The sequence below is a fragment of the Schistocerca americana genome, chromosome 3 (assembly GCF_021461395.2).
Source record: "Schistocerca americana isolate TAMUIC-IGC-003095 chromosome 3, iqSchAmer2.1, whole genome shotgun sequence".
Lineage (NCBI taxonomy): Eukaryota > Metazoa > Arthropoda > Insecta > Orthoptera > Acrididae > Schistocerca > Schistocerca americana.
Window position 1 is genome coordinate 380,628,494 of NC_060121.1, and position 26,499 is coordinate 380,654,992.

A 26,499-nucleotide genomic window follows, 5' to 3' on the forward strand; every position below is an offset into this window, starting at 1 on the left:
TTCCCTTCCATGCTGTATGTCTATCCTCTTGCTGTTCTTTTTCCCTCCCTCGGGGAACATGTCTGGGGTATTATTGGGAATGTTCTGCATTCTGTCGCTGACCTGCGAACAGTCTCAACTTTCTTTTTCACTCCTTTTTTCTTTCTTTGTTTCCCTTCTCCTCTTGTTCCTCTACAACGGCGTTTAATGATCCTCTTTTTTTCTTCTTCCTCACTGTGCGTTCCTGAAGGCCGCCCCATGTGTCTGATGCGTGAAAGGTGACTGGGTAACGCATAATTCCCAGCCCCGGGTCGATAGGTAGGGTTCGCACGTACCCCCGGTACAGGCCAGGCCCAGCGAGGGGTAATTCCCAGATCAACCCCGTTGGTCCCTCTGTCAGGTGTTCTGGAGGTGTGACCTGAGGTGTGAACAATCTTGTGAAGGGGGCACCCAGTTGGAAGGAGCGCACCGTCGGAGACTCTGCCAATCATGGGGGATTTCCTCACAACGAGTCAATCATCCTCTCCATCGATGTCGATGAAACGTAAACAGACACGTACTGCAGGTGGTCAGTCCTTTGCCATGGTCAATCCGTTTATTATTCAGAAAGGTGTTGATGCCATTGCTGGTCCTGTGACATCATACTCTCGTTTATGGAATGGCACTTTTCTTTTGGAGACGGTGTCTGATTCTCAAGCACAACTACTTCTTGCCTCACTTCTTCACGGTTATCCTGTTCGTGTCGAGGTACATAGAACTTTGAATTCTTCCCGTGTTGTAATTTACACCAGGCTGCTTGACGGTCTAACAGAGACGGAAATACAATCTTACCTCTCTGATCGGAGTGTCATCGCTGTCCATTGTGTAACGAGAAAGGTAGATTGCTCCTTGGTGGGGCCCACCCACACTCTTTTTTCCTTATCTTTGATAGGGTGGTGTTGCCATCCAAGATTAAAGCAGGCTATGAAATCATCACATTCCGGCCGTACATTCCGAATCTGATGGGATGCTACCAGTGTCATCGGTTCAGTCACACTAGAACATCTTGTCGACACCCAGCCACATGCGAACCTGTGGCAGGGATGCACACGAGGTCGAATGTCTGCCTCCTCCTCCCCGCTGTATCAACCGCAGTGGCGGCCATGCCGCCTCCTCCCGGGATTGTCCCGCATATCTAGATGAGCAGGGGCTGTTCAAGAGATTCGGGTAAAGGAAAAGTGCCTTACCCAGTAGCTCTCAAGTTACTGGTTAGTCGCAAACCCTGTGTTCTCCCCTCTGGCACCTATAGTTCAGTTCTTGTTACCCCTCGCTCCATGAAGGACATGGTCATGCAAACACGTGACCTCAAATTTGGCTCTTAGGTTGTGAAGTTGCCCAGTGTCAAGGTAGCATCGTTGTCCCCTCGTCCTGCTGTGCAACAAAAAGTCAAACTCTCGCCTAAAACTCTCGCCTAAAGGGGCGAAGCTCCCCACTACACAACTGGCAGGCGGGAAAGGACAGAAGGAGTACTCCAGAAAAGACATCCTCTGTCCCTCCAGCCAAACAACACCCAAGTCCTCCTATAACCAGAAGGGTTCGAAGAAGACAAGCGGTCCTCTCCTTCACCAACTCGAAGATCCTGCTTAACGGTGTCGCCACGTGGTCACTTAGCCTGGCCGGCCTTTCTTGCCAGTGCACACCACCAACCCTTTCTCAGCGTTGGACACCGCAGACCGATCGTACAAGCATTCTGATGCCCCTGTGGTCCCCAGGAGCAGGATCCTCCTGCTTCTGTGCCCTGTAGTAGCGAGTCTCCACTGGCAGTCTCTTGGCGGCCACCGAGTTGACACCCCTATATCTCTTCCTCCTTATGATTGTCCTCCAATGGAACGTTCGCGGCCTTTGGTCCCACAAAGAGGATTTATGGCTGCTCCTAGCATCACAGCATCCCCTTGTACTCTGCCTTCAGGAAATGAAATTGTGCGCTCAAGAATGCTTTGAGCTTTCACATTACTTACCAATTTGTTTTGACCTTTTCGCTGAGGTCGGCATCCCATCTCATGGGGGCGTCATGCTGCTCATACAGGATGACCACAGTCAACTCATCTCCCTGACTACCCATCTTCAAGCTATTGCCGTTCGCCTTTTCCTTCCCCACCTGACTTTCTTCCTCTGTACTATTTATGTACCTCTGTCCTTCGATGTCACCAGGGCAGTCTTCCTTCAGCTTATTGGGTAGATACCTCCCCCATTTTTGCTACTTGGTGACTTAAATGTGCATCATCCCCTTTGGGGTTCTCCCAGGACATGCCAGAGAGGTGCCCTCGTGGCTGACATTCTTAACCAGCTCAGATTCTTCTGCCTTAACACTGGAGCACCCACTTTCATTTCTGACTCCTCACACACCTATTCCCATTTGGACCTATCCTTTTGCACTGCTCAGCTTGCCCATCGTCTTGAGTGGTCCGTTCTTTCTGACACCTACTGGAGCGACCATTTCCTGTTTGCTCTGTGTCTGCTGACTCCTACCCCATCCATATGCATGCCCAAATGGCAGCTTACTAAGGCTGACTGGCAGCTTTACTCCTCCCTGGCGACCTTCGCAGAACAAGATTTCCTCAGTTGTGATGACCAGGTGGACAATCTCACCATTGTTATCCTTACTGCAGCAGAACATTCCATTCCTCGCATTTCGTCTTTACCACGTTGTGTCTCAGTCCCTTGGTGGACTGAGGCATGCCGTGACAATTTGCGCACAGAGACATGCCCTCCGCATTTTTAACTGCCACCCTATGCGAAAAACTGCATTTATTATAAGCAGATGTGTGCAAAGTGTTGTAGAGTTCTTCCGGATAGCAAAAGAGCTAGTTGGATTTCATTCACTAGTTCTTTTAACAGTTACACTCCTTCCTCTGTCATGTGGGCCAATCTCTGACAGCTCTCTGGAACCAAGATCCATACCCTCATTTCTGGCCTGACAGTAAGTGCCGATGTCATTGTGGATCCTGTTGCTATCTCCAACACCTTGTGCCGCCATTTTGCGGAAGTTTTGAGCTCTTCCCATTATCACCCTGCCTTCATCCATCGGAAATGAGTGGAGGAGGTGCGGGCGATACCCTTCTCCTCTCCGAATCACAAGTGCTACAATGCCGCATTCACTATGGGGGAGCTAGATAATGCTCTCAGTTCATACCGGTCCTCCGCCCCAGGGTAAGACGCTATCCACATTCAGATGTTGCAGCACCTCTCTCTTGTGGGCAAGCACTTTCTGCTTAACACATACAACTGCATCTGGGATGAGGGCACATTTCCTGGATGCGAGCCACCATCATATGCATACCTAAACCCGGTAAGGACGAAAACTTTCATTCTAGCGACCGCCCCATCTCTCTTACCAGCTGCATTTGCAAGGTGATGGAACATATGTTTCATGCCCGGCTGGTGTGGTGGCTCAAGTCTCACCATTTACTCACAAATGCACAGTGTCAATTTCGAGCGCGGCATTCTGCAGTTGACCATCTCGTTACTTTGTCCACCCATATCATGAATGGTTTTCTGCGGAAATCCCTGACTGTGGCCGTGTTTATTGATTTGGAGAAGGCCTACCACACCTTCTGGAGAACTGCTATCCTCTGTACTCTTTACACAGGGGGCTTCCGTGGGTGGCTGCCCTCTTTCCTTCGGGCATTTTTACGAGACCGAGTTTTCAAGGTGCGTGTGGGTTCTGCCGTATCGGACATCTTTATTCAGGAAAATGGTGTGCCTCAGGGTTCCGTCCTGAGCGTCGTCCTCTTTGCTGTCGCCATTAACCCAATAATGGCCTGACTCCGGATCCCTTTTTGTCGATGATTTTGCCATCTATTACAGTTCTCCACAGACCTATCTTTTTAGCAAGTTATTCAGCAGCACTGTCATGACAATCTCAGAGAACTATACATAAGTATGTTTAATGATCATCCAACTACAGCAGAAATTAAAATCCATAGAACAAAGTGCAGTGCAGTAATGAAATTTATGTTTGAACCTTATTCTGAAAAGGAATAGGGCATGGACCTTTTAGTATCCTTATTGCATATTCTAATGATATCAGTGTTAGCAAAATGTTGTGGACTTGTAATGGTGTATTTTGGTCATAATAAAACAAGTCTGACATCTACTTTTTTGTCACTTTATGAGCTACAAAACTGATGCTCAAAGTATCAGGTGTGCTGCAAACGTTCAGTGACAGGAAATTACGATGGAGTTTGTGCCAGGATGTGAAATGAATGTTCCAATCTCATCACGATTCGGTGTGTGTGTGCTGTACATTACAGTTAGCTACTTGATCAGCTTCAGAGTGTTTGCTGATGATTTTGACTTATAACTGATTTGCCCATCTCTTATATGTCATTGCATGACAAATCACTGTTTGCCACAATAAATGATAGACATGAGCCTAGAAAACTTGTTCATGTATCCCACAGCAGATGGCTTTTGGTAAGAAGTGAAGTCGCTCAAATTGTTGAACAATGGCTCTAACTCCCCACTGTGTTTGGTATTGCGAAGTCGGAGGAGAGTAATTATTCTGCCATATTCCTACAGTCCATGTACGTAGATAGAAAACTTTTTGTCTATCTCATTTTCCTTCATCCAGTTTTGGCCGAAGTGCACTGAAGTGCAAAGGGTGAATAACTTGTTTGAAGCCTGGGCTTCAGATCCATCTAGAAGACTTAATGGTTTCAGTGGAGGGCATTGTTAAGAAATTCATCTCCCAATATGCAGGAAGGGTCTCCTGACAGAGAATATCATGAACATTTATGATTTGAAACTGAGGGTAATTACACAAATTAAGACTTCTACAGAGAAAGAAATTGAATTTAAGCAAAGTTGCATTACTTTCCTTCTTAAACCTTATGCGGTTGCGCGGCTTTTTGTAACGTTAATAGTGTTGCTAACACCCCAAATAAAAGTGGCTATAATGACATTGTGCAGCATATCACTGATATGAATATGTTTACTTCACAAATGGCCATTTAGAATGTTACCTCCCGGTACATTATTGTTTCATTGAATATTACCTTAGTATTAAATCAGGTTATTTGAAATATATGCAATAATTCCCATTTTCTTACAATATTTTGTTTAATTAGTTATTTCTGTTATTCTTCATACTGTTTTACAGGCATAAGGCATTATACATATAATTAAACATTTGTTCAGTCAACTCATACAAACATTTTATGAAATCGGTCACAATCGCTGGCTGCAGGGGGTGCGTTATTGTAACACTTTCCCCACACATTTCTCATGTGCTTTACACACAAAACTTTCAAACATCAAGCACAGTGCGATTTAACTTATATCTTTACTCCGAGGACAAACTGTGCATTGCTTGGACGTAATTATGTATTCTTTGTTCAGAAGGTGGTGCGTAGTTGCTGTCTTCAATTCCCGCCATTTTAGCGGCTTTCCATCCAACTTGTTTAGGCAGGGAGTAATTGGCTGCTGTCTTGCACACTATGGGATTTACTAATGACCTTCCAACATCACGTAAAAACATTCTTCAGGAAATCCTCTCATTGTTATTATGTGTGTATATGATGAAGGCATTAATGCAAGCAATGTCAATCATTTGGAAAAATAGGGTAAGTGGTCAGCATGTAGTTTTTCTTGAGGTTGAATAAGTAGCAGACATTTCATCTGTTGTGTCCACAACTGTTTTGGTCTTATTGTACATTGTTTCAATTTCTGGTTTCTTTTCCTCCACAGTATTAGTGTCTGTGGCACTATCATGATGCAAAGATGAAAGGAGAACAACGTTTGTGCTCTTCTTTGGCACATATGAAACTACTGTGATATCCTTTCTGAAACCAAAAAGGCTGTTTCTAAGTCCACAACCTCTGGTGCAAACCAAGTCTGGAATGCTTCCTGTACATTCGGTAGGCCGCACAATTCTATTTACTATCTCCTTAGAAGAGTTTGACAGTGCAAAGGGACCCTCTGTCTGTTTCCCAACATTGATTTTCATCCCCAAAGTGTACCATGTCCTTGCATCACATAGGTAAAAATCTTCAAACCATATTTCGCAGGCGTTCTCGGTGTATACTGTCAGAAACTGCATTTGCCTCTAAATGCAACCAGTTGTTCATCCACTGTCATATATTCATAGTATAATTACTGACACAGTTTGACATGAATAATTCAAACACTTTTCTGAATGCATCTAGGCGATCAAGTTCTCTACGCTGTGGTCTGTCTCGAATATCATCGAATCTCAAACAACGCAAGAAGAAACGAAGGTACCATAAACTCAGTGTGGCATGAAATATTGTAATTCCAAAACCATTTGTGTTCCATAAGTCTTCCAGATTTTGGTGTCCTGCCCTGTAATGACCAGCAACTATCAACAGACTTAGAAGAGATTTGATTTCTTCCTCATTTGTTGGTTTGACATCATGATCTCTTGTGAAATTTGATGCAGTGTGTTGTATGTAAATATTTGTGCATGATGTAATCATTCTAATTATTATGTCATTTATAAATATCAAAAAACAGTCCACAGCAGTTTTCGCAGATTTTGTGATAGCTTTCACACCAGGGAGATGATAAATGAGGTCTACACTTCTAGTTCTTACGTTGCGACTAGGACAACTTTTCATCCATTTTGTAACCTTATTCTTTCCAATAAAAAAATCATGCTTGCTTTCATTATCCACTGCACTTATTTGTGGTTCCAGTTCCAGATTGTCTTCATCCTCCGTTTCTGTGTCACTGTGATGAGAGAGAACTTCACAACTGTCTGTTTCCTCCTCTTCTCCTCCTTCAAAAGTTTCGTCTAAGACCACTTCCAGAAGCTTCCACACTCCTTCTTGTTCCATTATGTAACGATCCATAGCTGTTTTAACTGCACAGAGCGACAAAATACAAGCAGCTGCTATGGAACACAACTGTGCGCTTTCTCGCAGCACTGCAACATAAAGAGTCGCGCGGGATGCAAGCAACATTGTTGTGTTTTCTTGGAACTTGCGCTTCCATTGTAGATTCTATTGTTACTCAAAGCTTTCATATTACGTCCTAGAAAGATACCAAAGAACATGACGTTACACTCATATCTATTATGTAATAATCCACCGATAAGGATGACTGGGGTGTTCTGAACACCCCGCGCAACTGCGTAAGGGTTAAGTCACGTAGTGAACTTCAAACAAGACTTCCTGGTAATGTTAAAGTTTTGAGAAATATGTCAGTGCTGTCAGTTTCAAATTCTTTGCAACTAGTCAAAGAATTTCTTGTACCAATAATGATGCACCTAGAAGACCGCAACGAAACAATCACAAAAGCAGAATGTAAGTGAGAAAATTTAACATCTGTTAAATGGAAAAAGTTCTGATATCCTGAATTTCTGACATGAGGTAGCAAAATATAAAGATGCTTGAGGTGTTAATCTGTTTGAGAGTTTAGTGAATGTAGCAACTTCTTTACTAGTATTGCCATGGTCAAATGCAGAGGTGGGAAGAATTTTCAGTAGCATGAACATTGTGAAAAACAAACTGCACGACAGAATGTGATGAGAAGTGTTAAGCTCAATAATTATAATAAAAGATGGCTTAGTCAGGTGGGAAATTGTTGTAAAAACTGCAAGTTTTATCAGAAGTACTAAGCAAATTACAAACTATTGCTGCATACAAGAGTGATGTTTCATACCTTGCCCACAACTTCAGCTTCATCTTTGAGACCCACAGATATTTTGAGCATGACTGCATGCACACCTTCATTTCTATTTATCGCAGAACTTGAATTTGAACCTGAAGTTCCAGCAGGATTTTTTGTTTAAATAAAGTACTTTACTCTTTTGTTATCTTTGCTTGGTATTAAAAATGTGCGGTAGATAAATAGTATTACAAATAACATTTAAGTGCTTGCCTTTTAATGCCTATAAATATAACAAAATATCCATACAATCTGACTTATTTCAATGCAAAGTAGCTTATTTTCGAATGCCTTTTAGTGGGATTTTCTCCGAGGCATTTGGCGAGACTGTTTACACTTGCACTTACTGTCAGTTTATGGTATCTGCATTCTGCACTTTAGTGACTGGGAAACAATACCTGTCAAAGTATTTCAACCACACTGAAAGTCATTCCCTAGTATACAAATAGTTATTTTTGGTTCTACTTTTACATTAAGTACCTTGTCGGTTTTATCTGTAGCATTGTCAAGTATGGGTCAGACAGCTATGAATGACAACAGAACATTAACATTATCATTGCAAATGCCGGGATGGTTTCTTTGAAAGGGCACGGCCGATTTCCTTCCCAATCCTTCCCTCACCCGAGCTGGCGCTCCGTCTCTAATGACCTCGTTGTCGACGGGACGTTAAACACTAACCTAACATTATCATTATCATTAACAGAAACAGAACATTCTGCCAATTTTGTAATTATTTAATTGGGTGAGTAAAGAAAAGTAATGTTGAGAAACATCATAAATAAGGGGAGCATGTTGTACACCTTTTGAAAATACTGCTGATTCTCAGCATAAAGAATCATTTGTTGGGACATTTTGAGGTCCCCTAGTCATTATTGTAAGGGTTTTCAAATCTATTGCTCTCGTAGGATGTTTCTGGAGATTGACTTCTGTGAGCAGGAAAGCTTAGTAATATAAAGTGATATTCCCCTTTGAAATGCACATCTGTCTATAACTAGCAGAATACCGTAATGTTCTGCGAATCTAAGCCGCATCTGAAAAATGAGACTCGAAATTAAGGAAAACATTTTTCCTGTATCTTCAGCTGCACCTGAAATTTGAGACTCGAAATTCAAGGGGAGACATAAGTTTTAGACCGCACCACCAAATCGAAACAAATTTGGACCATTGTAACAAGAGACACAATTTAGGTCGAGTGGATGAAGATACAGCTACAGTAGTTTGGTTCGAGTCATAAGCTTAGCAGTTAAGCCATTGCTATGCGTCAGGTGCTCCGTCTGTATTTTCACGGGCGCCCTTCCTTTTACACTTACTTCGTCTGGTTTGAATTGATTGCTTATTTTGCTTTGATCTGATAAGTGCCGTTCTCTTTGTTATGGGTGTTTATGTAACTCTAAGCTGCAAACGCATTATTGTACTGTCATGCATTGTTTGTCACTTTCTGATAATGAGTGTTTACGACCTGTCGCCGCTCACGGCATGCCTTGCTTTTGTGTGCTCTACCGCCACTTACAATTAAAAAAAGAGGAATTGTCTCATTAGTGAAACAATGGCAAGAGACTGTTATTTGTTGTTACTTACACTGCTGTTTTCTTTGATAGTGATCAACAAGAACCAAATAATAGTCTGCGTATGATAGAAAATGTTCTGAACGAGAATTTAGGGAAAATTTTTCTCCGTTTGAAAATCTTTGCAGACGCCTCTTTAGTACATTACATTCTGCACAGAAATTAGTCATCTTAGATTTAAAAATCTAGTCAGTTGCCATTTCTGATTGTATCACTATTCAGCATAAGAATAATAATATAAACTTGACATGATATGTATATTCTTCCGCATTTGCTGGCGTCTCACTCTAGTTTCTTAGTTTATTAGGCAGACAGGATTTGAATGAGATAGCAGCAAACACGAAAAAATACATGGCATAATGTTTACATTCGTTTTATTCATATGGTGAAGAGAATACTACACATGATTCACGATTCATAAAAGTTCCTATTAGCAACCATCTCTTGTCATAGGTAAGGAAAAATTCAGAACGTAGAGTTGGCCATATTGACATACATCCCAAACAATCTTGCCAGTCGGATTTTCGTAGTAGAGTTTCAGTGATGACTTCAAATGCAGAGTGTGTTGTTGTCTTCAGTCCATAGACTGGTTTCATGCAGCTTTCCACGCTTTTCTATCCTGTGCAATGCAGAGTAGCAACACTTTTATTTTTTTATATATATATATATATATATAATAGAGGGAAACATTCCACGTGGGAAAAATATATCTAAAAAGAAAGATGATGAAACTTACCAAACAAAAGCGCTGGCAGGTCGATAGACACACAAACAAACACAAACATACACACAAAATTCTAGCTTTCGCAACCAATGGTTGCCTCGTCAGGAAAGAGGGAAGGAGAAGGAAAGACAAAAGGATATGGGTTTTAAGGGAGAGGGTAAGGAGTCATTCCAATCCCGGGAGCGGAAAGACTTACCTTAGGGGGAAAAAAGGACAGGTATACACTCGCACACACACACATATCCATCCACACATACACAGACACAAGCAGACATTGTTAAGGCAAAGAGTTTGGGCAGAGATGTCAGTCGGGGCAGATGTACAGAGGCAAAGATGAAGTTGAAAGACAGGTGAGGTATGGGCGGCGGCAAATTGAAATTAGAAATTAGCGGAGATTGAGGCCTGGCGGATAGCGAGAAGAAAGGATATGCTGAAGGGCAAGTTCCCATCTCCGGAGTTCTGACAGGTTGGTGTTAGTGGGAAGTATCCAGATAACCCGGACGGTGTAACACTGTGCCAAGATGTGCTGGCCGTGCACCAAGGCATGTTTAGCCACAGGGTGATCCTCATTACCAACAAACACTGTCTGCCTGTGTCCATTCATGCGAATGGACAGTTTGTTGCTGGTCATTCCCACATAGAACGCTTCACAGTGTAGGCAGGTCAGTTGGTAAATCACGTGGGTGCTTTCACACGTGGCTCTGCCTTTGATCGTGTACACCTTCCGGGTTACAGGACTGGAATAGGTGGTGGTGGGAGGGTGCATGGGACAGGTTTTACACCGGGGGCGGTTACAGGGGTAGGAGCCAGAGGGTAGGGAAGGTGGTTTGGGGATTTCATAGGGATGAACTAAGAGGTTACGAAGGTTAGGTGGACGGCGGAAAGACACTCTTGGTGGAGTGGGGAGGATTTCATGAAGGATGGATCTCATTTCAGGGCAGGATTTGAGGAAGTCGTATCCCTGCTGGAGAGCCACATTCAGAATCTGATCCAGTCCCGGAAAGTATCCCGTCACAAGTGGGGCACTTTTGGGGTTCTTCTGTGGAAGGTTCCGGGTTTGAGGAGATGAGGATGTGGCTCTGGTTATTTGCTTCTGTACCAGGTCGGGAGGGTAGTTACGGGATGCAAAAGCTGTTTTCAGGTTGTTGGTGTAATGGTTCAAGGATTCCGGACTGGAGCAGATTCGTTTGCCACGAAGACCAAGGCTGTGCTTGTTGGTGGGTTTAATGTGGACGGACGTGTGAAGCTGGCCATTGGACAGGTGGAGGTCAACGTCAAGGAAAGTGGCATGGGATTTGGAGTAGGACCAGGTGAATCTGATGGAACCAAAGGAGTTAAGGTTGGAGAGGAAATTCTGGAGTTCTTCTTCACTGTGGGTCCAGATCACGAAAATGTCATCAATAAATCTGTACCAAACTTCGGGTTGGCAGGCCTGGGTAACCAGGAAGGCTTCCTCTAAGCGACCCATGAATAGGTTGGCATACGAGGGGGCCATCCTGGTACCCATGGCTGTTCCCTTTAATTGTTGGTATGTCTGGCCCTCAAAAGTGAAGAAGTTGTGGGTCAGGATGAAGCTGGCTAAGGTAATGAGGAAAGAGGTTTTAGGTAGGGCGGCAGGTGATCGGCGTGAAAGGAAGTGCTCCATCGCAGCGAGGCCCTGGACATGCGGAATATTTGTGTATAAGGAAGTGGCATCAATGGTTACAAGGATGGTTTCCGGGGGTAACAGACTGGGTAGGGATTCCAGGCGTTTGAGAAAGTGGTTGGTGTCTTTGATGAAGGATGGGAGACTGCATGTAATGGGTTGAAGGTGTTGATCTACGTAGGCAGAGATGCGTTCGGTGGGGGCTTGGTAACCAGCTACAATGGGACGGCCGGGATGATTGGGTTTGTGAATTTTGGGAAGAAGGTAGAAGGTAGGGGTGCGGGGTGTTGGTGGGGTCAGGAGGTTGATGGAACAGTACCTCCATTATGACAGCTGCCACCCATTCCACATCAAACGGTCCCTTCCCTACAGCCTTGGTCTTCGTGGCAAACGAATCTGCTCCAGTCCGGAATCCTTGAACCATTACACCAACAACCTGAAAACAGCTTTTGCATCCCGTAACTACCCTCCCGACCTGGTACAGAAGCAAATAACCAGAGCCACATCCTCATCTCCTCAAACCCGGAACCTTCCACAGAAGAACCCCAAAAGTGCCCCACTTGTGACGGGATACTTTCCGGGACTGGATCAGATTCTGAATGTGGCTCTCCAGCAGGGATACGACTTCCTCAAATCCTGCCCTGAAATGAGATCCATCCTTCATGAAATCCTCCCCACTCCACCAAGAGTGTCTTTCCGCCGTCCACCTAACCTTCGTAACCTCTTAGTTCATCCCTATGAAATCCCCAAACCACCTTCCCTACCCTCTGGCTCCTACCCCTGTAACCGCCCCCGGTGTAAAACCTGTCCCATGCACCCTCCCACCACCACCTATTCCAGTCCTGTAACCCGGAAGGTGTACACGATCAAAGGCAGAGCCACGTGTGAAAGCACCCACGTGATTTACCAACTGACCTGCCTACACTGTGAAGCGTTCTATGTGGGAATGACCAGCAACAAACTGTCCATTCGCATGAATGGACACAGGCAGACAGTGTTTGTTGGTAATGAGGATCACCCTGTGGCTAAACATGCCTTGGTGCACGGCCAGCACATCTTGGCACAGTGTTACACCGTCCGGGTTATCTGGATACTTCCCACTAACACCAACCTGTCAGAACTCCGGAGATGGGAACTTGCCCTTCAGCATATCCTTTCTTCTCGCTATCCGCCAGGCCTCAATCTCCGCTAATTTCTAATTTCAATTTGCCGCCGCCCATACCTCACCTGTCTTTCAACTTCATCTTTGCCTCTGTACATCTGCCCCGACTGACATCTCTGCCCAAACTCTTTGCCTTAACAATGTCTGCTTGTGTCTGTGTATGTGTGGATGGATATGTGTGTGTGTGCGAGTGTATACCTGTCCTTTTTTCCCCCTAAGGTAAGTCTTTCCGCTCCCGGGATTGGAATGACTCCTTACCCTCTCCCTTAAAACCCATATCCTTTTGTCTTTCCTTCTCCTTCCCTCTTTCCTGACGAGGCAACCATTGGTTGCGAAAGCTAGAATTTTGTGTGTATGTTTGTGTTTGTTTGTGTGTCTATCGACCTGCCAGCGCTTTTGTTTGGTAAGTTTCATCATCTTTCTTTTTATATATATATATATATATATATATATATATATATATATATATATATATATATATATATATATATATATATATATATATATATATATATATATATATATATATATATATATAAAGAATGAAAAAACTTAGAAATTAAACGCAGATATTTAAAACAAAATTTTATTAGGTTTGTAATACATCTTATATGAAATGTTTAAAATATCAGTCATGATTCTGAATCACTATCACTCAATTCTTTGTTGCTCATTTCTTCACACAGAGCATCGTCCTCTGTACCATCTATCATCGAACATTTTTTAAATGCTTGTTGCACAGCCTGATTTGGAACACATTTCCATGCATCATAAATCCGTTGGCACACTTGCGACAAACTTGCACGTTTTACATGTCCTGTTGGTGTCAGTTGTCTATTGCTTTTTGAAAGCCTGTCTGTGTACGTGCGTTTAAGCTTGTCCTTAAATGGTTTATTCAGACAGACATCAAGTGGTTGCAGAATTGTCCTCATCCCACCTGTAGTAACTGCCAAGTCTGTTTTATTTTCCTCTAATTTTCGTTTAACTGCAGGTGTTGTATGGTCTGGGTACGCATCTAATACCAACAGACTGCGTAAACCAAGCATTGTGCCAGGATGATGATTCCACACACGCCTAATCCATTCCAGCACCATGTCCTCCAAAAGCCGCCCAGTTTCATTTGCTCGTACAATTACAGATTTTGGTAGTCTTCTACTTGAAAACTAAGAGGGGGGTAATTTATGTCCATCTGCAAGTGACGGACATCTGCGGTTTTTTGCCCCCTGATGTAAGAACACTTATGTCTTTCTTTCCTTTGGCGTCAACCGTATGATGTGACGGCAAGTCAAAATATATGGGAGTTTGGTCAGCATTTCCTATCTGACCAAGAATGTATTGCTTTTCTGTGTGCTGCCTAATTATGAAGCGCCGAAATTCCACAAGTTTTTCTTCATAATTTTTCGGCAGCCTCTGTGCAACTAAAGTTCGCCTCCGAAGTGAAAAACCCCAGCATTTCATAAACAGATCAATCCAGCTGCGACTAGCCTTAAGATTTTCGATTTTTTGCTATCTAGCAATTTCATGTGCCTTAATTTTTAAAATTTCGGTGTTCACAGGCAGGAATTTCTGACGCTGTTCCTTAACAAATTCATTTAAAATCATTTCTAGTGCATGATATCAGCCACACTTTGGCCCACTAAATGCTTTTCTGATACTTGAACATTCAAATAATTTGTGTGTCTGCAGTCGCCATTGCCTGATGTTGGTCTCATCAATCTCGTATTGCATACCTGCAGCACGATTAGAATTTGTTCCGCAAAAGAAATAACTCCCCTCTTGAATTTAGCACTATTATGAAAGCACTTCACTATGCTTCACTAACACCAAAAAGCACTTCACAAAATTCCACGAAGCAATAGGTGCCGCTACGTGAAAACTTAATGAGCCCCAGTGTATAAACTCGTGCAACAGTCCTAAAGTCTTGTGCATTGTTGGTATTTTTGTGTAAAGAAATTTATTGTTGTTGCCTACGAATATTTGAAAGACTGCTACGTTTGGAGATGAACAATATGGAGTTTCTATTTACTTCATTGGATAATGTATGAAAATGAAAATGCAGTTGTCGAAACTCGGGGTGGAGAAAAAGAAGCTCTTCTTCTACCTTTTTTAATTTATTTACTGACGCAGAGGTTTTGGTGCCAGTATTTATCTTTGTGCCTGTGTAGCGCTGTGTATATTCGACAGCAGAAGTTAGTTGTGGTGGCACCTACCAACAGTTTTCAGAACTTCCACTTACTTTGCACTCTATTCTAAGCTGCAGGAGGTTTTTTTGATCACAAAAACCGGGAAAATGTGTGTCTTAGATTCGAGTAAATACGGTAGTTCGTTCACATATCTCAGGCATACCACCTTAAATTGCATTATACAGCTGATGGTTGTCCATATTCGCAATTGCAAATACATTCCAAGTATTTCGCAATGGTCTCTGTATTTACAGTAATTTAGCAGCAACATATTAATACTGTTCTTTATGCTGTGGGAAATGAGGGCTTTTAGAGAGGTGGGGCCTATACAGGCAATCAGTCTTCTGCATACAATTTCAAAGCAAAAATACATAGAAAGACAAGACATTTGGTTTTGAGTGCACTGAGAACCTCTCAAGCATAAAATTCTTTGTGCTGCTCCTGAACAGCTTAGGGCAGCATTTGTGCCATTTGCCACTATTTATAGATGCTACAGTCACAAAATAGGATAAATCACTGACATAAGGGACACCATTTAAAGTAGTGCTTGTAAGTATTATGATAATCATTGGTGTGCATTTGCTAGTTCCATGGTTTGGAGCTTTTTCACTCTATTCAAAAGTGACTCAACCCACCTAAGTGTGACTTTTGTGTCTGTTACTGAATATAAATAATGTTTTGCCAATATTTGGATTCTGTAATTATAAACGTGTCACAGATATATGAAAATAATGGTATTTTTAGTATTTGTTGGTAAATAGAGATGATTGTTGAAATTTTTGTTTATTAATTTACAAAACAAAATGATATAATATTGATTGATTTGCATTTAAAGACTTGTAGGATTTCTACCTATTTTAAAAACATGTGTGTTGACTATGCATCTCACTGTAAGATGTGTTTTGTAAAGTATTTTTTTCGTGTGGATGGTCAGACTTTTTCTTGACAAGTCTGTAGTGCAAACTAATCCCTTCCTTTTGTTACTTATTTTGGTACTGTATTTATATTCTACTGGTAACTGGGTGGTTTACAAAGTTCAGATATACATGTAAATATCAAATGCCATGCTAGTTATTACTTATTTTGTTGACATAAGACTATTCTTTTGTTTCAGAATGTGCAAAGGATATCTTTCAGTGCAATAAAAGAATGGAAAATGCCTTAAAACTTGTAAGTGAAAAACAATCTCAAAGCAGAACTGAAGCTAGAGTGAATGAGAGGGTTGAAGCATTTAAGACAGATTTGTATAAGGGAATTCCAAAATCTGTGCTTGAGAAGGTTAGTAATAAGAAACTTTAAGTAGAAGCATTACAATTAAAATCTTCTTTCGTGACTGCAAGACTGCTTATGAAGTTTCCAAGTCCAGTGGTGTTCCCTCCTATTAGTAAAATGAAGCTTCTATATTTGAAAATGTCACAATTACTAAAACGCTCTGGGCTATAGTGCTATATTTCTCGATGGAAGCCCAACATTTTGTTCTCATCTGCAGAAGACTTCTCAAGGGGGTTATAGCTTTTCCAAGGTTTTTTTATATGCACACTATAGGTAGCTGTTTTTATGTGCTCCCACACAGAGGCATGGTGTATTCCTTTTTTAAACTCTAGTGCAATTGTAGTTGCAGGTTGCTGTTATCTGCTGTTGCTGTCACCCTATCATGGAAGACATCTTTTTCAGCACCAGAATCTGGATACCAATCAGTTTCAGCCCCCCCCCCCCCCTCCTCCTGGTTAAAATTATGGGGATGTTTAGTAAACTCTGTGGCCTCTCTGTAGAGACTTTAATGGTATTCACTTGTGGCTGCTAGTAAATGAGCCTTATGAAATTGAATCATGTGGTCTCCATTTGCCCCAACAGTTGGTCTGTCTTTTTCTCCTTTTCTGCAGTTGCCGTAGTGCTCTCGTAGTCTTTTTTTTTTACCATCCTTTTAGTAGTATCCACATCCATGTTTCCACAACTACACAATATCTTATAAATTCATACTTTTTCCACCAGTTTGCAAGCGTCTTTTGTAGACTTGTTTCAGCAGATTTAAGGTGGATTTGTAGTCAGATTTGAATTAGTATCACTTTTCAACATGGTTCCATTAATGAAGTGTTGAAGTAACTAAATTGGGCTTTCCCCTCCTGATATTGCAGAACTGTGTAAATATTGTCTCACAGCCACATATTTCAAAGGGAACAAAAGGGTTTTAGAAATAGAAAGATGGCATTGTTATGGGGAGCCCCATAAGCTCAGTGATAGTAAATTTCTTTGTGGAAAAATCTGAAGAACAGGCACTGGAAACTGCCAACAAATAACTGAATGTCTGGTTCCATTTTATGGTTAATATATTGTGGAGGCCCCGGGAGTAGACAACATTCCATCAGAACTACTGATAGCTTTTGGGAGAGCCAGCCCTGACAAAACTCTACCATCTGGTGAGTGAGATGTAAGCGACAGGCGAAATACCCTCAGACTTAGAAAAGAATATAATAATTCCAATCCCAAAGAAATCAGGTGCTGACAGATGTGAAAATTACCGAACTATCAGTTTAATAAGCCATGGCTGCAAAATACTAACACGAATTCTTTACAGACGAATGAAAAAACTGGTAGAAGCCGACCTTGGGGAAGATCAGTTTGGATTCCATAGAAATGTTGGAACATGTGAGGCAATACTGACCCTACGGCTTATCTTAGAGAATAGATTAAGGAAAGGCAAACCTACATATCTAGCATTTCTAGACTTAGAGAAAGCTTTTGACAACGTTGATTTGAATGCGCTCTTTCAAATTCTGAAGGTGGCAGGGGTCAAATACAGGGAGCGAAAGGCTATTTACAATTTGTACAGACACCAGATGGCAGTTATAAGAGTCGAGGGGCATGAAAGGGAAGGAGTGGTTGGGAAGGGAGTGAGACAGGGTTGTAGCCTATCCCCGATGTTATTCAATCTTTATATTGAGCAAGCAGTAAAAGAAACAAAAGAAAAATTTGGAGTAGGAATTAAAATCCATGGACAATTCGTCGATGACATCGTAATTCTGTCAGAGACAGCAAAGGACCTGGAAGAGCAGCTGAACGGAATGGACGGTGTCTTGAAAGGAGGATATAAGATGAACATCAACAAAAGCAAAACGAGGATAATGTAATGTAGTCGAATTAAGTCGGATGATGCTGAGGGAATTAGATTAGGAAATGAGACACTTAAAGTAGTAAAGGAGTTTTGCTATTTGGGGAGCAAAATAACTGAGGATGGTCGAAGTAGAGAGGATGTAAAATGTAGACTGGCAATGGCAAGGAAAGCATTTCTGAAAAAGAGAAATTTGTTAATATCGAGCATAGATTTAAGTATCAGGAAGTTGTTTCTGAAAGTATTTGTATGGAATGTAGCAAAGTACGGAAGTGAAACATGGACGATAAATAGTTTAGACAAGAAGATAATAGAACAGGGTGTATACGACCCGGGACAACCGGGAGATCCGGGAAAAACCCTGGAATATTTTCATCTGGGAGACAACCAGGAAAAGCCCGGGAATTGTTTAGAATTTCGAGAATTTTTCATTGTTTTAATTTTCAGTTGAATTTTTGTGATTTTGACTGGTAAGAACGAATACTCTAACAAAGGATATTATTGTATCCCGCTACTGCAGAATAATACTGCAGCAACAAAACATGAACGGGAGGGGAAAAAAAAAAGAAAATAAAACTTAAGTTGCAAAGGAAATGCGCTGTATGCAACAACAAAACAGTGTTCATACAAGCATCTGCCAACAATAAAGTGTGTCAAAGGCTTTAGGAACACTATGCAATGCTTTATAACAACAAATTGCCTCCGATGAGCGTGACGTGACAACTGTTTAAATTAGATTCGTTTGAGCAGTTGCGGGCGGGCTCTTGCGCGTGCGCAGTTGAGTCGCGTATGAGTAGTACCTTCTCCCACTTATGGTTATGGAAGTGTGGCTGGACGCAACTACTTAATATTGCCCCTGTTAGGAAATATCGTAGATCCGGGCCTGATGCACAGAGCAGAGTTTTGGTGGGGAGGTGGGTCATCTCCACGTGACCTGTGTTTATGTTCAGTGATTTTGTTGTAAAATGGTAACAAAACGGATTTTTGTGGCCGGGAGCTATCAAATGAATTAAAATACGTTCGCATAATTACGGCAAGCTAAAATATGTTAATAGTTTCAGATTTTATTTCCACCTTTGATAGTCAAGCATTAATCGCCTTACAGAACAATGAAGTTGTTTTTGCCAGTTTGCTAAAGAGATTTGGCTTTTATTAATCCTTTCTACTGAGGCAGCCAATTATTTGAAACAAAGTGTTTAATTTCACACTATTGGCTAGTTTCAACTGGTACTCCAAGAAAATTTACATACGGATGTGCATTTTAAGCCGAGTTGTGCATTTTGGTATGGTTCGCGAAATCCCGACGCTCTTGAAGTATCCTTCGATGTCTTGTTTCTTTTATGAAATAATGTTTGACACGTACGAACATATGGGCTTCCTGCGTCATCGTAGGTGCGCAAGCGCGGTGACGCCAGTTATCTGGCGCTTTCTTGCAACTGCTGAAATGAACCTATTTCTAACAGGTCGCGGGAAAATAATGCGAATAGTGGTTTGAAAAGTGTTACATTCAAAGCAGATTTCCTTTTACGCAACATGAACTATGTGCGACAATGTACGATGAATTTCTTAAATCACAAAGCGTTTGACTCTCATTAGAAAAATCAACTCTTTGAAGACGACCATTTAGAAGAATTTCGAGCCCAGAAGATGAGACATTTGCGTTGTTATTAAAAATTTTACTGGCACATTTGTGTGATGTATCTTAAGTAACACGCGCAAAAAATATCAACATTATATGTGGAAGCTTAGCTTCTCTTCCAACTTCTTAACCTTCAAGACCAATATTATATGTAAGTGCTATGTGTATTAATTTAAGCCATAACTTTTCTTAATTGTGTATTTGCGCTACTGAAGAGTGATCTTGCTATTGGCTGACTACATCACGTGTCCTATTGCTGTCATCATCCTGGCCGCCCCATTGTAGCTGGTTACCAGGCCCCCACAGAACGTATCTGTGCCTACGTAGATAAACACCTTCAACCCATTACATGCAGTCTCCCATCCTTCATCAAAGACACCAACCACTTTCTCGAACGCCTGGAATCCTTACACAATCTGTTACCCCCGGAAACCATCCTTGTAACCATTGATGCCACTTCCTTATACACAAATATTTCGCACGTCCAGGGCCACGCTGCGATGGAGCACTTCCTTTCACGCCGATCACCTGCCACTCTACCTAAAACCTCTTTCCTCATTATCTTAGCCAGCTTCATCCTGACTCGCAACTTCTTCACTTTCAAAGGCCAGACATACCAACAATTAAAGGGAACAGCCATGGGTACCAGGATGGCCCCCTCATACGCCAACCTGGAGGCTTAGAGGAAGCCTTCTTGGTTACCCAGGCCTGCCAGCCCAAAGTTTGGTACAGATTCATTGATGACATACTCATGATCTGGACTCACAGTGAAGAAGAACTCCAGAGTTTCCTCTCCAGCCTCAACTCCTTTGGTTCCAACAGATTCACCTGGCCCTACTCCAAATCCCATGCCACTTTCCTTGACGTTGACCTCCATCTGTCCAATGGCCAGCTTCACACATCGGTCCACATCAAACCCACCAACAGGCAACAGTACCTCCATTATGACAGCTACCACCCATTCCATATCAAACGGTTCCTTCCCTACAGCCTAGGTCTTCGTGGCAAATGAATCTGGTCCAGTCCTGAATCCCTGAACCATTACACCAACAACCTGAAAACAGCTTTCGCATCCCGCACTACCCTCCCGACCTGGTACTGAAGCAAATAACCAGAGCCACTTCCTCATCACCTCAAACCCAGAACCTCCCACAGAACAACCCCAAAAGTGCCCCACTTGTGACAGGATACTTTCCGGGATTGGATCAGACTCTGAATGTGGCTCTCCAGCAGGGATACGACTTCCTCAAATCCTGGCCTGAAATGAGATCCATCCTTCATGAAATACTCTGCACTCCACCAAGAGTGTCTTTCCACCGTCCACCTAACCTTCGTAACCTCTTGGTTCATCCCTATGAAATCCCCAAACCACCTTCCCAACCCTCTGGCTCCTACCCTTGTAACTGCCCTCGGTGTAAAACCTGTCCCATGCACCCTCCCACCACCACCTACTTCAGTCCTGTAACCCGCAAGGTGTACATGATCAAAGGCAGAGCCACGTGTGAAAGCACACACGTGATTTACCAACTGACCTGCCTACGCTGTGAACATTCTATGTGGGAATGACCAGCAACAAACTGTCCATTCGCATGAATGGACACAGGCAGACAGTGTTTGTTGGTAATGAGGATCACCCTGTGGCTAAACATGCCTTGGTGCACGGCCAGCACATCTTGGCACAGTGTTACACCGTCCGGGGTATCTGGATACTTCCCACTAACACCAACCTGTCAGAACTCCGGAAATGGGAACTTGCCCTTCAGTATATCCTCTCTTCCCGTTACCCACCAGGCCTCAACCTCCGCTAATTTCAAGTTGCCATACCTCACCTGTCATTCAACATCTTTGCCTCTGTACTTCCGCCTCGACTGACATCTCTGCCCAAACTCTTTGCCTGTACAAATGTCTGCTTGTGTTTGTATATGTGTGGATGGATATATATATGTGTGTGTGTGTGTGTGTGTGTGTGTGTGTGTGTGTGTGTGTGTGTGTGTGTGTATACCTGTCCTTTTTTCCCCCTAAGGTAAGTCTTTCCGCTCCCGGGATTGGAATGACTCCTTACCCTCTCCCTTAAAACCCACATCATTTAGTCTTTCCTTCCTTCTTTCCTGATGAAGCAACCGTGGGTTGCGAAAGCTTGAATTTTGTGTGTGTGTTTGTTTGTGTGTCTATCAACATGCCAACACTTTTGTTTGGTAAGTTACATCATCTTTGTTTTTAGATATTCATAAGGAAATGGTTACTTAATTTTAAATGCTTCAAATTAACTCTTTATTCTAATTGCATTCCAACAAATACATTGCGTAAATAATGTCCTAGCACAGACATTTTGTCTGTTGGCCACCTGAGCATATTTTGTGCAGTTTAGGCATGAAATGGCAAATTAATGTTTTTGAATCTGTCATTTATCATCCCCTTTGTGCAACAAGCTATATCAACAAAGAAATAATTACCTTTCATGGTGCTGTATTTTCTGTTACTTTCTGCATATTTTTTCAAACTTTAAATTGCTGTTCTTTTCATGTTCCCTCCAACGTGCACGCTGTGCAATTAGTGAAGTCATAACTGAACTATTCCACTTGAAGCTCTCGCTTTCACTTCTCTGAATTCCAGGTTGCACCAATATTTTTCTTACAATCCGGATTTTGTCAAAATTCATCTGTCTGTACTAACCCCCCAACTACAAAGAGAAGCTGTATGGATCCTCACTTGCACAAACTGTGATTGTAAATTTTCATCCTGATCTCATCATAAAACTTCTCCTTGCTCTAAAGTCCAAATTTAGATTTATAATGCCCAATAGTCTGTCCTGCATTCGGAACTGATTCAGTGCAGAAACCTAAGTAGGTTCACTGGGGATTTACAGCCTCTTACCAAAATTGCCCCAACCCCTGAAACTCACTGCTGCTCACAACTAATTTTCAGCAGCAATGTGTCCTTCCCTTTTGCAATCTAACCAAAAAAGGCATAGGAAGATAAGATTTGTTAAGACATCAGAGAAGATGGTAGTAATGAGAGCTGTAGAGGCAACAGTCGCAGGGGAAGATTGAGATTAACCATAGGAAAAATAAAAATTTGAACTGTTTCCACGAAATGAGGTTTTGATGCCATACTTCCAGCATGTACAGAGTTTGATGCTTTGACAGTGAAAGGTGTGTAGAACCAGTGTGTAGGAGGTAGTCTGTTGCAGTAACTGGCAGATACTTGGGCACCAAAGGTGACCATTGACTTGCCAAATCCAGAGATTGATGCAGTCTGATGAAGAATGGACTGGCGTGCATTCCGTGCTTCGGCTTCCATTGTCCAGAAACAAGAAGTGACTAAAAAGCAATGGGAACCTGAAATCTGTTGCTGGCATGCTGAGTGAAAAGTTGAAGTTATTTTGGAAGTCTGCCAGTTTAGTGTTGCCTGTGATGGCTTTACTCACATTAAATGTTACCGTGGTCAACACTGTTGGGCAGTTTGTGATGTCGAGTGTACGAAAGCCAAGCGTGATCTTTTGGATACAGTTATATAAAACGTGCCATCTCTGTTCCTGTATATTGATGGCAATGTAAACAACTTTTAAATCAGTGCTGCTTGAGAGCCAATAGTAGTGCCCTTTCTTCAGGCATCTCCACGTGGCACATTTCAGTAGGACAATACGTGGCCATATATGCAGAGCAGTGTGCAAGCCTTCTTTAAAGCATGATTGATACCGATGCTTCCCTCATCTGCATGTTTGGCTTACATGTCACCCATCGAGAACTGTCATTCAGCAGCTTGTTTGGTGGGTTCATCTTTCAGCCACTGTTTGATTCATGGACTCTCAAACAAACTGCGTGTGGGAAATTTCCAAAGAACATATCCAATTCGTATTTAATTCCATATCAAAAAATTGAGACTGATTTCACCCTAGAGAATTCTCAAAATGAAAAATTATTTACAGATAACTTGTTAGAAAATTATGATATTGCAATGCCTGTGTTGCTTTTGCGAATACAGACCACCATCAGATTTGTAATGGAACGACGACAATAAAAGTTTGTGCCGGGCCATGACTCAATTTCAATTTCCTGCTTATCGCGAGCTGTCGTCTCACCATTATCCTGTCTGAGCATGACTCACCATCAGACCCTCCTTCCATATGTGAAGGAACTTTACATTGTCCTTCTGAACAACACAGGCAATGCAATATCATATTTATTCAATGATGCCGGGCAAGCAAACTTCATTTGAAGTGTCTCCCCTGTACGGGAATATACATAATGAATGTACAAGTGCACGTTGTAGGCACATAGTTGATGACATGTGTAAGTTTGGGTCTGCCCACGAGTTGTGCTCGGGTAGCCTAATGGTAAGGTGGCCGCTCATGATAAGTGAGAAATTCAGGTTTGAATCCTGGAATTTTCGTTGTTGTTATTCCATTATACAGCTGATGGTGGTCTATATTCACAAATGCAAATACATTTCATGTATGTGAGAAAATTTAATTCAACTACACATACCTGTCTTGACATTACAGTTTTCCTAGGTGTTGGCTAGCATCTTTTGTTCCATTAAATATGGTATGATGTGACATGTTACAACAGAAGAAGTAACTTATAAGAAAATGTTTTCGTCCCTCAATGTTGTATGGCTCTACAAACAATATGGATGCCACAGATGCGTTCATTTTCTAAGTTACATAAAAAAGACAATGAATATCTGTACAGCAAAGCTTTCAATTGGAGCAGTACTAATGCTGGATTTGGCCGTTTTTGAGAATATATACTTCTACATAGCTGGTATCACAGTACGTGGTTGTCTCGTTAATTTATGAGTCTTGAATTTGGCTTTTATTTATCATTTCTTTCTAACCTGTAATTTTATTGCTCTAAGCTGTCAATTATAAAGTGGAAATTTGTGAGTGAGTGCTACAAATCAAAGGGAAATGAACATTCCAAAAAAAAAGTTTTGCCTCTAAAGTTTCTTAAATACTAATCTTTTTTATTTTCTTTAGTTTGTGCCTCTTACCTGAGATTGGGAATTGTGATGATCATAGGTACAAAGTTCAACTCATAACTTTGAGTTCTTTCTAAGATTTTGAAAGCTTTAAACTTGTTTGCTATCTATGTATGTATTCAATGGTAGCCTTCAGTTTATTTTTGTTTCCTTTTGTTGTGAATTTGCCATTTACACAGTACTGAAGCCCAAGCTTAGTGGGTACGTAACGTTATTTGATGGATGCCAGTTCAGATTTTATTCAACATAAAATTGTCAACACACGTCCACATTAATTTTTGTAGGGTGTTGATTGACGCCCAGTTAGGATTACCTTTTTACAGTTCTCATTTTTTCTTAATAGGAACTGAAGTCATTACTTGTCAAGAGCATTTAAATGGGATTAATGCTACTTTGATGTCTCATCTTATGAACGTCTGTAATAGGTTTTATTCATAGGTCAAAAAGGTGTTGTACATAATTCTACTTTTGTAATGGTTGGGGGGGGGGGGGTTATGCTTCTGATTCTTTGTGTAATAAGGATTTACTTTTGCTGCCACTCAGTTTACTATCTGACATAAATTTTTTTGCTGCACAAGCTATTTTGAAAGAATTAATACAGTACTTTCCTTCAATTTTAGGTTCGAGCAAAACAAGCAGCAAAGACACTTAAAGAAATGACTATAAAACCAGAAGAAGAGAAAGAAATAGTAAGGTACACTAGGCTTCCTGAAATAGCTCGTATTTTACGTACTCTCTTTGTTGCGGAACGCAGGAGAGTTTTACCAGTGGAGCTTGTCCTGGATAAGCTGCGAGACAGTACAAGAGAAAATCTTTCTTCATGTAAGTACATGAACTACAGTTGAAGTAAAATCTTTTTGTAGTGAAGGCAATAGCTCAGAACCTTACTTTCTGAATCACACTGTCAGTGCTCTTATTGGGCCTGTATACGGTGTCTGCTGTTCCATCACTAAATTAATGTGAAAAAATGTGGGTTCATGCTTGTAGAGCCCAAAGGTCTTTCTTCGTGACATAAGTACGAGACTGAGTAAAGTGAAATGCTTAGATGAGTATTGTGTAGTGATGCATGACTTTATCCCCAGTTAGAATCTTTTTAGTGTTTCTTACATCTGGCTGCCATTTCATCTTAAATTCCAGATTTCAGCATCACCTGTATCGGCCCTGCCCCAAATGATGCCGTGTGGCAGTTGATAAACAGACACCTATCAACTGGTGCATGTGTTACATTGTTTCAGGGTTTAGCTTCTCCTTCAGTTTTTGTGTTTTGAAATGTTATAGATTTTATATAAACACTGCAGTTGCTATTTAAATATCGTATTTACCCTAGTATAAGATGCCTCTCCTTTTTTTTTAACAGGCTTCTTGAGAAAAATTTATTTTAACATATTCTGAATAACCAAATTACAAACTCAGACAATGGAAAATCCAGGACAGAATATAACAAAAATTTGTTTTTTCACTAACCAACCCAGTGGTATCGCTGTTTTCAATCATCTTCACCCTAACACCATAGCTGAAATTTATATCTGCGTCATTGCAGATATTTTGCAGTTTCTTTCAAATATGTTGTGATTTCTCATGTTGTGGTCACTGGCAGCTAAGAACACAGCTGTTTTTGTTTAAATACATATCAGATTCCACTTCTCAGCCGACCTGAGGATGTTACAATGTCTCTTGCTTCCAAACTTATCGTCTGCCTGCTGCTTTTCTGTTGGCTGCATAGGAACAGCAGCTGACAAACCCCCTCTTGTTTCCATCATACATCACGGTGAGTGCTGACGGCATTTCAGTTTTCAAACACTTTTGTATGTCCTTGCTCCATATCTACACTTTTACCATCTC

The 26,499-nt window shown here is 41.7% G+C and overlaps 2 protein-coding genes across 3 annotated transcripts in view; one reads left to right on the forward strand and one right to left on the reverse strand.

Annotated features, from left to right (window-relative positions):
* LOC124605193 (D-aspartate oxidase) overlaps nt 1–26,499 on the reverse strand; it is a 257,938-nt gene that overhangs the window by 221,514 nt on the left and 9,925 nt on the right. The window lies entirely within an intron of this gene.
* Nucleotides 1–26,499, forward strand: part of LOC124605192 (DNA replication factor Cdt1) — a 105,326-nt gene that overhangs the window by 72,519 nt on the left and 6,308 nt on the right. Inside the window, exons 9-10 of one of the 2 annotated variants that reach the window (XM_047136708.1) lie at nt 16,041–16,204; nt 25,278–25,479. In XM_047136708.1, coding sequence (XP_046992664.1) covers nt 16,041–16,204; nt 25,278–25,479 — 366 coding nt within the window. The remainder of the gene's footprint in view (nt 1–16,040; nt 16,205–25,277; nt 25,480–26,499) is intronic. The other variant, XM_047136709.1, reaches the window with a different exon arrangement.